The sequence below is a fragment of the Haplochromis burtoni genome, unplaced genomic scaffold (assembly GCF_018398535.1).
Source record: "Haplochromis burtoni strain Fernald_Lab_line unplaced genomic scaffold, NCSU_Asbu1 Contig_161, whole genome shotgun sequence".
Lineage (NCBI taxonomy): Eukaryota > Metazoa > Chordata > Actinopteri > Cichliformes > Cichlidae > Haplochromis > Haplochromis burtoni.
Window position 1 is genome coordinate 1,263,246 of NW_024582522.1, and position 13,338 is coordinate 1,276,583.

The window sequence follows — 13,338 nt, forward strand, 5'->3', positions numbered from 1 at the left end:
AACAGAAATGCTCAAAATTGAACTTGAGGAAACGTCAACAGGAGGAGGACATTTTGACTTTCTTACCCACATCCAAATACTTGTTAGACAAAATTAGGAAAATGAATCAAATGTACCCAGTTATTTGATGAATTCATTGAAATAGTTGCAATGAAGATTACTCATTAGAGTAACCCTGTTCAAATTCATAATAAGCACACCAAGGTCTAAAACTGTGGCCATTATTTTCATTAAGTCCTGTCCAAACAATGAGCGTTGATTTTAGGAACCTATATTTTTAAAAAATCACATGTTCTGACAAACATTATTCCAGTAAAACAAAGGTTATAGCTGTAAAATTACAGAGCATCCGTGTTATTTTCCTATCAGAGAAAAACTAACAAAAAACCACCTGAGAACTCGTTGTTTTTCAAGCTGCTTCACAAGTGAGAATCTCAAAACAAACAAAAAAGCTTCTTCACTGATAAGGCAGAATCATTTACGAGCATTGATCAGGAAATATTTCTCGACCTGTACAAACACTGAACATTTGGTCGACAAACACATTAAACCAAAGAGAAAACAGACACACAAACAGATTCAGATTGTGCTCAACCACAGTAAAAGAAGCACACGGCCCATTTACTGATGAATTAGAAATCAGTAATTAGAAATTCACTATTTTTGTCTATGATCTCGTTTGCATAAATCACTGCTTTGCTTCAGGTTTGATGACACTCCAGGTCGGGGAGCTGCTCTTGCAAGGTGAACACACAGAAACAGTGTTTCCTGTGGCCCAAGCATTACAGAAGTGAGTTAAGCCCACATTGTCCATCTTGCTGAATGGATCAATGGTATCTGACACTGCTGTCCCGCTCTGCTCATGACACGGTTGTAGAACTTGGGTTCTACAGCTTTGATATCTAAAATGAACTTCTTACATCAGGGCTGTGCTTTAAATTACATTTATTAAGACTCAGTGACTCACTATGAATTTAAAAATGTTATCTCCTTTTCAAAATTCATGGTGTCCTTTTCTTTGACTTTTTCACCCTGCTTTTCAATACGGCCACAATTTACCTTAAAAATAACAACGTGTTTCATTTGAAGCATACACACACTTTACCTTTAGATACCAAGGTATTGAGAAAGAACTGCAAGTAAACAGAGAATAAACAGACAAAAACAAATGAAGCTGAAAGGGTATTATTTTATGTTGCGCATTTTTTTTATAGTTTTTTTGCTGTTCAGTTTGAGGATATGTTGTGCCGTTAAAGTGCAGAGAGCTACCGCTTCAACAGCCTCTTTTAGACACTCAGGGATTAACTTGTAAAATATACAGTATTTGGGGTCAAATGCAGGTTGAACTAACTTTCAGTAAAGCGGATCTCATGCAAGCGACCTGTTGGAAAGAGATTAATATTTATAGAGCAGCAAGACTGGGTGGGTGCTGTAGCTAATGTACAGTGCCGAAGGCTTATCTCTTTGAAAAACAAAGGAGACACATTTCCTTAAAAACATCATCAGTGTGAAGCTCTAAGCTTTCATACCGTCATGTGAGTAAAAACAAAGCCTTACTGATACATCGTTCACCCAATATGGCCATACAGTGGGCTGATAGATACACAGGAAACCAGCTTTTCTCTCCTGCTGAACCCCAGCAAAGTCATGTAAACACCCCCTCTCCTTATATGTGGCAAACCAGATGAACAGCGTAAAGAAGAAAAAGAAGAAGAGAGACATAGATACAGATGGCAACATGGCAAGAATTTATGTGGGAGACAAACAACAGCCGAGTAAAAAGTAGTGGTGACAGAGGTGACAGTTTGCTGCTGGAAAAAACTCTCCATGTGTAAAAGTCAGCTCTGATTTTTTTTTCTCCATTCTTCTTCTGACAGAGGTAGCAGAGAAAAAGAACAAACTCTGGCTTCGTGCGCTCCGTTTTCATGGTTTAAATTTCTTTGTAGTGGTAGGAGTGTTAAACTTTTCATTGTTGGGGGGGGGGGAGGTGAATCAGACTATAGGAAAAGGAGGAAAAGGGAATTAAAAAAAATGTGTTAAACAGTGTGGCAGGAAGAGGCCTTCTTCCTCTTATTATCACCTGAAGAAAGGCTATTGCCATTAGATTGAAATTTAATTTACAAAATAGGGTTTTAATGCAGCTGTTCACCAGCAGCCCATTCCAAATACGGTTTCTGTCAGTGCATTTCCTGAGGGCCATTTAATTGGGCTAATGAAGAAAGCTGCTAATGGCTGGGTTTATCTCTGGCAGCACTGGCGACATTTCATCAAGGCAGGTGATTTTCCAGACATTGTTCGAGCTCACTACGTAGCATTTCATAGCTGAAAAGCAAAATAAAGCAATCATTTTATTTAGGAAAATTATGAAAAACCCAACGGTGAAGACAATGCGGTCTTGAGGAAAACAACTAATTCGACTTCAGTTCAAGAGCAGGCTGAATTATGTAGAAATTATTTCAGAGAATGCTGCTAATCAATCGACTTTAAAGAAGAAGAAGAAAAAAACTGGCTTGGTACAAGTCCACCACGTCAACTCTTAATTCTGTGAACACCCACATGAGAAAGTTTAAAGAAGGCCACAGTGAGGGAGTGGAAATATGCACCACAGATCCACACAAACACACACAGCGCACAGATAGAGACAATGATGTGACATTTACCTTCATCAGTTATCAACATCTTGACATTAGTACATCAAACCTGCTGTTTAATAATGAGCTTTGGTCGCCATCTGACTGAACGTATCTGACACTTTTGTCATTCCCCCTGTCAGGGAGAAAGGTCAGCGGGAAAGTCAAAGAGGTTGAGACCCATGTATATACATGATTATATTGAGCAAAGCTGACGTGTTGAAATAGCAACACCAAATGAAAGGTTTAGTAAAGCCCTGGCGAAGCAGAAGCTCTGCTGGCGCTGAAGTGATGATGAAGCGATAGTTGAGCCAAAAGTACCACTGAAAATTCTTGACCTGTAATCTGCCGTTTTTGCAGATACACACCAGTTACTAACCGTGGGACGGATGATGACGAGCAACAGTGTGACACAGTGGGTTGATTGGAAAACTTTTTATTACTTTTTTCTAATCAGTTTTTCTGAATGCATGTCCTGACCCAGCTAAGGTGGAAGTGTCTCTGAGTTAGCTTGCAGTTAAAAGCTAATTGTATTATTAATATTGTTGAATCTGAATATTGCCTGAGTTAGTTGTCTGCGATGCTGCTAGGGAGAAAGGCTTTAAAAAATAATAATAATGCACATCACATTTTCCTAAAGTCTGAAATGATTTATTTAAATTCCTTATTTTGTCTAGCACACATTTAAAAGCACATATAGTCAACATACTCTTACTTATGACTGAACAGCTTAGCCCTTGTTCCACTGCTTAGGGGGCATTTACTGCTAATTGTTCTCGTTTGAAACAGCCATGACAGTTCACTGTCACTATCGAATAGGCTGCCTGCTGCAGTCCTTAATTCAAAATGTATCATAAATTCCCATCATACAGTTGCCTAGACATTTAGCAGCTTTAATTACATAGGAAATGATTAACGCAATCTCTGCTGCTTCTCAGGTGGCACGGCAAATAAAGCCTCTAGCTAGAACTTTAAATAAAAACCGCGAAAGGAGACCGGTAATTGCGAAGTGTAATAAGTAGCTCCTAAAGCGTGCACTTCCCAAACACTCACAATCCCTCTTAAGAAAACTAAGACAGTTGTGCACCAAAGAACTAAACTGGCGCTTTTACGTCGGGATCAGGGAGGTCTCTGCTCTCTGTACCAGAGAAATTTACTTCCACTGGATTCAAATCTGTCGTCTTGTTATTTTTTGATGCTTTAACGGACACTTCCAACCACTTTATCCTGGCCCCAGTCGGCGAGCCTGCCCCCCCTTCCCCACGGCCCGTTTTCTTTTTTTTTAACCACCATTGAGTTGGGTTTTGAAAAAAACCCATCCGCCACCGGTGAACTGCAAGCCACCAATCATTTGTAGTCAGTACCCACAGCGGCTTTTGAATCCCCTCCTTCTCTTCCCACCTCTTCAAATTCATTGGCTGCCAGAGGAGTAGCGACAATGTTTAATGCACCATGCGGTGTCCGGAGTTCAGTCAGTGAGAGGAAGCGCTCCGTGGGCTTAGGGCTGTGCTGCGTGTGCGAAATAGTAAATAACGACTGTGCGTGCGTGCTGAAGGAAATCACACATTTTCTGACAGATATAGGGGAGACTTGTGCCGGAATGCGGCGTTGTTGTTGACCACCTCAGCAGCTGTCTCTCTGTGTATCTGTGTGTATATATATATATATATGTGTGTGTGTGTGTGTGTGCATGTGTGTGTGCGTGGACTTTGACGGGGACGACGGGCAAGGACAAAAATGCCACTACGGGAATCAGTAACTCTGTGCTGTCTGGAACGGCGGAAAAAACACTGACTGCCTTTCAAATATTCACTTTGGATCTACCTTACCACACATCTGGATTTTTCCCCTCCTTTCTTCTTCTTCGTAGAGTATTTCTCAGTTTTCCTTCCCGAAGAACGGTGACTCACTGCAGGCAGAAGGCGAGCCGCTGCATCCTAATCAGACAGCGGAGAGGACTTCAGCTCATTGACATTACAGTCATACTTTTCTGGAGCACTTTTTTTTTTATTTCCACTGCGCTGCACTGTAGCCTGCGTGTGCATTGGAGGCTTGTGGCTTTCCCCCCTCTCCCCCTCTTCACAAAGAGGAGAAGGAGGATACGGGTGGCACCTACCGAAGTGGGCTAAGGAGACGAAACTCTCCCTAAACCCTGCTGGAACTGACTGTTTTTAATTTTTGTCTTTCTCCTTTTGTTGTTATTATCTTTTTTTCTTTTTTTGTACAGTTCTATCCTTGGACTATTTGCGCAGTTTCTTTTGGTAAGTTATATATTTGACATCATTTGACATCTCTTTTATTTTTCCGCTGTCTGTTGCTCGTTTCCAAACCTTATCTCGCAACCATCCCCATGCATGCGGATGCAACAGCTTCTTCGTCTTGTTCCAAGGAGCGATGAATCTCTCTCACAGAAAGAGGGAGAAAGAGAGGCACAGAGCACGAGTGGAGAGAATTACACGGCTGTGCTGAGATGTTGGCAGCTCATTTCTGAATTTTTATAAGGCTCATTTTAAATATCCGGATTATGCGGATTTGTTAATGCGTGTAAGAGGCTCATTTTATACACACTTATTCAAATAGCCGCCACAATAGGCCGTGTTCAGTTGTACGCCTGCAATGATACCACATTATTGAAGTTGTCCTATTGCAGTTTGAGTTCTCCTAATGTGTGAATGGGCCATTATCGCGCTCGGGTCAGGTAGTCCATTGTACATTAGAGATAGATTGAAAAAAAAATGCACTGAGGATGTGGTATTTATGGAGTAAATAAGCTACAAGGAGAATCATTATTTGCCCATATATTTTATGCTGCGTGGAGTGTCTTCCCAAGGTTAACTAATTGACAAGCTTCCTCCGTAAATGTGGAGATGAATTACACATGAGCTTTGTTTCATTTTTGGCTCAGAGGTGGATCTGATTTCTTACTGGCAGAATGGCCAGTGCGGCTCAGTGTCTTTTCATTTGAGTGGCTAATTGATTCATGTATATTATAACATCTATATCTTGTTTCTGTTTTCCTTCTTAGGTGGTTTTGAACACTTTGCAGTGACTATTCTGTTTGGAGACTGGATCCCGATTATTGCTCAGATGAGTCTGGATGCTCAGCTGAATATAAATTAGGTGCTCAGCGCCACCGATTGCTCGCAGAGGAAGAGAGCGACAGAGCAAAAACAATCCACAAAGACAAATGTCAAGGCCTCGCATGATGAACAGAACTCTTTATTTTGTCCTGGATAACAGAAATACCACATTTGAGCAAAATATCAACAGTTAAAAGGAGGGGCTAATTTCAACACAGATCATAGCAGCTTTTAACTGAGTGGAGATGTATCTTTCTATTTTCTTTTTCCTGCTCTTGTGGGCTCAAGCCCTGACATTGAAAAACTTGAATTACTCTGTCCCAGAGGAGCAGGGTCCGGGTACAGTGATTGGGAACATTGCCAAAGATGCCAGACTTGGAATTGAACAGACTGGGCAGGGAGGACAGGGTAAGAAAGCCAACTTCAGAGTGCTGGAGAACTCAGCCCCGCATCTCATCGACGTGGACCCACAAAGCGGATTGCTGTATACGAAACAGCGCATCGACAGGGAAACATTGTGTAAGAGAAACCCCAAGTGCCAGCTCTCAATGGAAGTGTTTGCCAACGACAAGGAGATATGCATGATCAAGATAGATATTCAGGACATCAATGACAACTCACCTATGTTTCCTTCGGATCAGATTGATATTGACATTTCTGAAAATGCAGTCCCAGGGACACGCTTTCCCCTGACCAGCGCACATGACCCAGATGCAGGGGAAAACGGCCTGAAAACCTATCAAATAACACGCGATGACTACAATCTCTTTTCTTTGGAGGTAAAATCCCGTGGTGACGGGACTAAATTCCCAGAATTAGTTATTCAACGACCACTGGACCGGGAAGAAAGAAGCCATCACACCCTTATATTGTCAGCCACTGATGGGGGCGAATATCCTAGATCAGGCACCATGCAGATAAATGTTAAAGTTATTGATTCCAATGATAACAGCCCTGTGTTTGATCAGCCCTCGTATGTTGTGGAAATTCCTGAAAATTCACCTCCTGGAAAAGTCTTGATTGATCTAAATGCCACCGATCCTGATGAGGGGAACAATGGACAAGTAGTCTATTCCTTTAGTGGCTATGCTCCAGAGAGAATCCGAGAGCTTTTCTCCATAGATTCAAGAACAGGAGTCATAAAGATTCAGGGTGAAATTGACTATGAAGAAAGCCCAGTTATTGAGATTGACGTCCAGGCAAAGGATCTAGGTCCCAATCCAATCCCAGGCCATTGTAAAGTGACCGTTAAAGTGCTTGACAGGAATGATAACTGGCCATCTATAGGCTTTGTGTCTGTGAGACAGGGGGCCATCAGTGAGGCAGCTCCTCCAGGCACTGTCATTGCTCTGGTCCGTGTCACAGACAAGGACTCAGGCAGGAATGGGCAGCTTCAATGCAGAGTCCTAGGTAATGTACCTTTTAAACTCGAAGAGAACTATGACAACTTTTACACAGTGGTGACAGACAGGCCCTTGGATAGGGAGATGCAGGACGAGTACAATGTCACCATTGTGGCCAAAGACAACGGCATACCTCCTCTGAACTTCACAAAATCCTTCACAGTAAAGATCCTGGATGAGAATGACAATACCCCTCGCTTTACCAAGTCAGTCTACCTTCTTCAGATTCCTGAGAACAATATACCTGGGGAATACCTGGGGTCAGTTCTGGCACATGACCCAGACCTTGGGCAAAATGGCACCGTGTACTACAGCATAATTAACTCCAATGTTAGTGGGGGTGATGTCAACACCTATGTTAATGTAAATGCTGCTAATGGAGCCATCTATGCTGTCCGATCTTTTAACTATGAGCAAATAAAATATTTTGACTTCAAGGTTCTGGCTAAGGATGCAGGATCTCCGCACTTGGAGAGCAATGCTACAGTGCGCATCAGTGTTCTGGATGTCAATGACAACATCCCTGTCATAGTTTTGCCGCTTCTTCAGAATGATACCGCTGAAATCCACGTGCCACGTAATGTTGGCGTTGGCTACATTGTCACCACAGTGAGGGCGGTAGACAATGACTACGGTGAAAGTGGGCGGCTTACCTATGAGATATCAGATGGCAATGAGGAACATCTCTTTGAGATTGATCCAGTGACCGGCGAGGTACGAACGGCTCACCCATTCTGGGATGACGTGAGCCCCATTGTTGAGCTGATCATTCGAGTATCGGACCACGGCAAGCCGACTCTGACCGCTGCCGCCAGGCTCATCATCAAGGCCTCCAATGGACGACCTCCTGATGGACTGCCGCACATGAAGGACAATCAGAACTGGGACATGTCTTTGCCTCTTATTGTAACTCTTAGCATCATATCTATCATGCTTTTGGCTGCCATGGTGACCATAGCTATCAAGTGCAAGCGGGAAAACAAGGAGATTCGCACTTACAATTGTCGCATTGCAGAGTACTCGCACCCGCAGCTGGGGAAAGGGAAGAAGAAGAAGATTAACAAGAACGACATCATGCTGGTGCAGAGCGAGGTGGAGGAGCGGGATGCCATGAATGTGATGAATGTGGTAAGCAGCCCTTCCTTGGCCACCTCTCCCATGTACTTTGACTACCAGACACGTCTGCCACTCAGCTCACCAAGGTCAGAGGTCATGTACCTCAAACCCACTGCCAATAACCTCAGCGTGCCCCAAGGCCACGTGGGATGCCACACCAGCTTCACAGGCCCAGTCACCAGCACCACAGACACACCTACTAACCGCATGTCCATCATACAGGTAAGAGAAATTGCACTCCTTCACTGTTGTGCCACCATTTTTACGTCACAGGACTCACAAAGGTCCCACTTCCTGTATCAGCCCCCCACCCCTTGTTTTATAAAATGAAAGGAAAAAAAAAAGACAAGGACAGGCAGAGAGGCCCAGAAGCACTGAGACAAAGACAAGAAAGGAAGGGGGGGGGGTGAGCATTAGAAGGATTAAACAGTCATTCTGGTGCTCTCATAGAACAGAGCCAGTGACATCAACACAAATCGGTTGTGCTTGGAATATGTCACGGCAGGCTTTTGAAATCAGTTTTCGGTCGCTGTCATCTCATTGCTGTGGAGTCAAGAGCTTAGCGTGTGTTATAAGCAGGTATATATCCTATTTTGGACCATTGTCATAATTCCAAAGAAATGTTCTTGCTTTAATCCAAAAAATTACATCTAGATCAGTTTTGTTTAAATGATTTTTACCTGAATATTTTCTCAATTTAAACATATACAGAGTGACAGCAACAGATGTCTTAGTGATAGTGAAGCTCCTCCAAGTTGTGACTGATGCTTTTTCTTTTTTTCTTTTCTCCCTTTTCTTTTGGTGAGACATGAAATTCTATAGCTATATGAGGTTTATTCTAGTGGGTTTTAATTCCTAGAGATTAGCAGATTGTACCTATTTTCACAGCTACTTCATAAGTCTTTGAGCGGAGTACTGGGTGTATAAGCCTCTAATGTGATAACTTCTCTGTGTCTTTGGCCTTAAGCCCATTAAAAGTCTGTCGTGTCAGACAAGGATTAGAGCCTGCTTAAGACATTGGTATGTAATGCTGGGGATAATGGGCAGTCGTGGCACAGTTTACCCTTATTACGATATTTACCCGTTATTCTGGCCAAAGCGGCCGCCCACCCTGATTCTGGTTCTGTAAGTTTCTTCCTGCTAAAAGAACCTCCATCTTCTTCCCCACTCTCTCCAAGTGCTTGTTGGTTTTTCATCTGACAATGCTATGAGAGAACATATACCTTGAGAGAACATATGCTATGATTTGGCACTGAATTTTCTATCATAGTCTTATACTGCTTGACACTGTTAGGGCATGACATTTTTGCCAGTTGCACTTTATTAATTTTTAGCTTTTTTCTTTTTTTCTTTTTTTTCTGTTTTACATTTTTTGCTTCCCCACTGCTTTCAGTGGATGAGGACTTGATCGTGACGGTGATCAGATGTGACATATTCCCACCAGGGAGGAAGACCACTGTCTGTTGTTCTCACTCTCAGCCTCATCCCTGCTTCTATTATGAACCAGCTGCACAGGGCAAGGGTCAGCAAAAAGATCGTTAAGGCTTCCTAATCAGAGAGAGAGAATAATTGCTGGGCCTTTCTGCAGGCTGTTTCTCTGTTAATGTAGTGATGATGAATTGGACAACACAAGGCTGTCTCACACACAGACACACACACACACACATACAGTTTGAGAGCTTCCTTTTCGCTCTTTATTCAGACTGTCAAAGGGGAAACTAGCAGGAAAGGCAACAACACATTCCTTGGTGTCTTGTTTACAGACGGTCCCCTTCGACGCATCAGGCGTTCAGGGTGCTCTGTTGTATTATTCAACAGAAACCTGTGTAGAGGGAGATGGCCTGAGGCATTAAGTTTCTTCAGAGGCTTTACAGAAGCGTATCTCATTCCTCCCTCCTCCCTACTCCATCCTCGCTTCTCCCTGCGCGTGGACAGTAAGTAACCTGAGTCGGCTAGCGTGGCTATGGGAAAAATGTCAGGAAACAAAGACAGAATTCCCCTTCTATCGATCCCAAGGCCTCTCAGCCCATCTGTCACTACAGTTGTCACAAAGGAGAGGCTATATGGGAAAAAAATAAATAAGGAGATGGATAAACTTGGTGAGCATATCGCATGGTCAATCACTTTCACAAGGGCACCTCAGTGCCGCTGTCTTCATCTGTACATACAGGTTTACCAAACTTGTTCCAAGTAGAGCCGCTGTAGTTGTCTTCAACTTCCAGTCTTTCTCCATACTCCAGCCTCTAATGATGTTTTATAGCAGTGAGCTGGCAGAAAGGCTAGGGTTGGTTTCTAGCTGGGAGAAGGGAATAATACGAACACATCAGCAGAGCTCTGCTGCCCTTATCATTGTCACCACAGTGCCAGATTCATTTGTAGAGAGAATTCCTGGAATAAGAAGATGGATGATAAGTAATGATGCCTAATTTTGCTTAAGGCGTTGAAGGGAATTACTTAGCGTAGAATCAAGGTTAAGACCAGTCTGCAGCAAATTGTCTCAGTGTTCGGGAAGAAGGAATTACTTTTCATCACTTCACACTTAAGTCCAATCTGTCACGAGCATGCTTTAGGCAGCCATGTGCACCTAGTATGCACCTTCCACTTTTTTTCCATTTCTTTTACTTTTGTGAACAGCTGACATCATCACTGTAACCAAACAGTTAGAGACACCTTGTGTCATGGCGTTCAAACGGCCCATATTTTATCATATTGATTCGTTTTGTTTCTAATTAGATTCACCACAAAACTCTAATTAAGCAGATTCTCGTCTTAGTGGGAGACCGTTCGCGTTAATAAGGTGCAAGTAATACAAAGGCAAAAAGAAAAGAAAGGAAAAGGGGGTGTGAGGAAGGCTATAAGAGCTGCCTTTAGGTGGCGGCATTCTGCCTTGTGTGGGGTGACGGGGAGGAACGGGGCTCCAGTCTCTGCTGACTTGACACTGTCACTTGTCATTTGCAAAGAAGACTCCCTGCTGCTCTAATGAGAAATGCCAGACATTCATACACATGAAATATAGCATTTTCTTTTTCTTGTGGATTTGCCAGGCGAGCAGCCGCACTTCTTTGAGTGACAATATCTGAATTTATGGAATTTTGGGATTGAGTTCACACACAATAAAAAGATCCAAAATCCTATTCGGTGAATTAAATATTCCTGGAATAAAAACAAACGTCAAGTGTGGTGACTGTGATCATTTGAAAAGCGTACTTACTAAGAAGAAGAAACAAACAAAATAAAAAATCACTGTTTAGACTGAGCACATACCTGCCAGCAATGTAGCCGGAGCAGATGTTGAAAATTGATGCTTCGAGGAATGGTCTTACTCTGCATAATTTAGGGAGATTGTGTGAGTGTGTGTGGATGTGTGTGGGTTTAACGTCATTGTGTATTCCAGGCGTGTGATTTAAGCCTTTAGCTGGCAGGCTCCGTGACAGAGCCCCTACTCTTTTATGAGCGTGACAATCTTGTATTTGTCCGAACGTTGAAACGCCCTTCCTCCAAGAAACGTGCGCGCTCGTGCACCCAAACACACAGATGCACGTGTGAAGACTGTTTTTGAGGATGCCGCTGAAAAGTCTTATCAAAGCCTCCGCTGTGCATTGTATTGAAATTGCTCCCACACCTCAGTGGCCACTGAGGCAGTGAATAGAAAAGCACTCTTTATTTCATTTCTCTCCCTTCATCTTTAGATAACTACTTTCCTCCGGAGCTTTCTGTTGGAACAAGTTTGGTAAACCTGTACGCACTGAAACCTTGATCGACAGCATAGCAACTGGATGCGCAGGCAGTCATTTCAGGAATGGGAGACAGTTAAAAAAAAAAAAAAAAAATTTTGGAATTTGTGTGCATTTGTCCCCCAGTTGAGGCTCTGAGTCACTGGGCAAGATTAATTTTATTTGAGCTTGCCAGTCCTTAAAAAATATCAGCTTACCTCAGGGTATATCTTCATATTTCCTCAAATAAACCTGCTGCTACTGTACATAACGCTACACACTGAAAATCTGAATTATTAATAAGCGCTTTTATTTTTTTCTTTATCTCCCCAAAGCTCATATGATAGATACCAGTAGAGCGTTGCCTGAGGGAAGTGCTGTAAATTAGGACATCTCTCTTAAGCCAAAACACAGAAACGCTTTTGTTTATTAGTTGCCATTATTGGCATTTTCATCTGTGGTGCTCGCAAAGGTGCGCACTTCAACAGCTTTGCTGTAGCAGCTCTTGTAATGCACAGAACAGCAGCTATGTTTGCATCCTCTTTCATTAATAAATCATTTAACAAATCAGAGGAAAGCGGAAGATGTCACGATAAGCATCGACGGTCTCTGGCTACGTATTTGTGGAAATGGGCGGAAGACGGTGGGCAAGAACGCCGGCCAAGATGGAAACAGAAGACGCAGACTCTCTGACAGAAGCAGAATTTGAGCGTTTGTTCGCTTCGTTCCTGTCCTTAGGGTGCGTTTCGTTTTCCCCTCTGCTTGTGGGGCTGTGACGCTTTTAGATTTTTAGAAAAGTTACCTGAAAGACTTTAGAAAAGTCCGGTGTGGTAGTAACGCACACATCTGTTGTCTTTGTCTTCCTCGCTCACTGTTAATGTTTTCTTTAGACACAGAAAACATCACACAGGCTCACAGGCATAAAACTTCCATTCGTGCAATTAACAGTTCATTGCAAATACAGATGCTACGAGTATCCGGTGAATTTGCTTGAGATTTCACTGCAGCTGTAGAAGTCAATGTTTTATTTATTGCAAGTTTTCAAAAATCCAAGTAACCCTGCTGAATAATTGAAATGTTGGCCCCTGACTATATGCTCACCGCTACACACTCGCACTCCTTCTCTGTAACTTAAACTCAAGTCAAATCAAACTGTGGATCAAACTGAAACGGATATAGAAGAGACAAAAACAATGTGCTGTATGTAAAGAGTGCCATGTTTTGGTGTTATTTAGATGTCCTTTTAGCGAGCTGCCGTGGCTGTGCGCTGCGTAATTTCATTATTTTTAACAGACCCACCGGGGTGACAGTGCAAGGCAATGGAAGAATTGTATTCTCTTTTTTTTTTTTTGCGAGGGTAGAGAAAGAAACAGGATATGAAAACACAAGTTGAGCT

General features: G+C 42.7%; 1 protein-coding gene across 2 annotated transcripts in view; it reads left to right on the forward strand.

Moving 5' to 3' along the window:
* The first annotated feature begins 4,079 nt into the window (after positions 1-4,079).
* pcdh17 (protocadherin 17) overlaps positions 4,080-13,338 on the forward strand; it is a 66,587-nt gene continuing 57,328 nt past the window's right edge. Inside the window, exons 1-2 of one of the 2 annotated variants that reach the window (XM_005932660.2) lie at positions 4,080-4,891; positions 5,656-8,451. In XM_005932660.2, coding sequence (XP_005932722.1) covers positions 5,956-8,451 — 2,496 coding nt within the window. In that variant the 5' untranslated portion in view covers positions 4,080-4,891; positions 5,656-5,955. The remainder of the gene's footprint in view (positions 4,892-5,655; positions 8,452-13,338) is intronic. The other variant, XM_005932661.2, reaches the window with a different exon arrangement.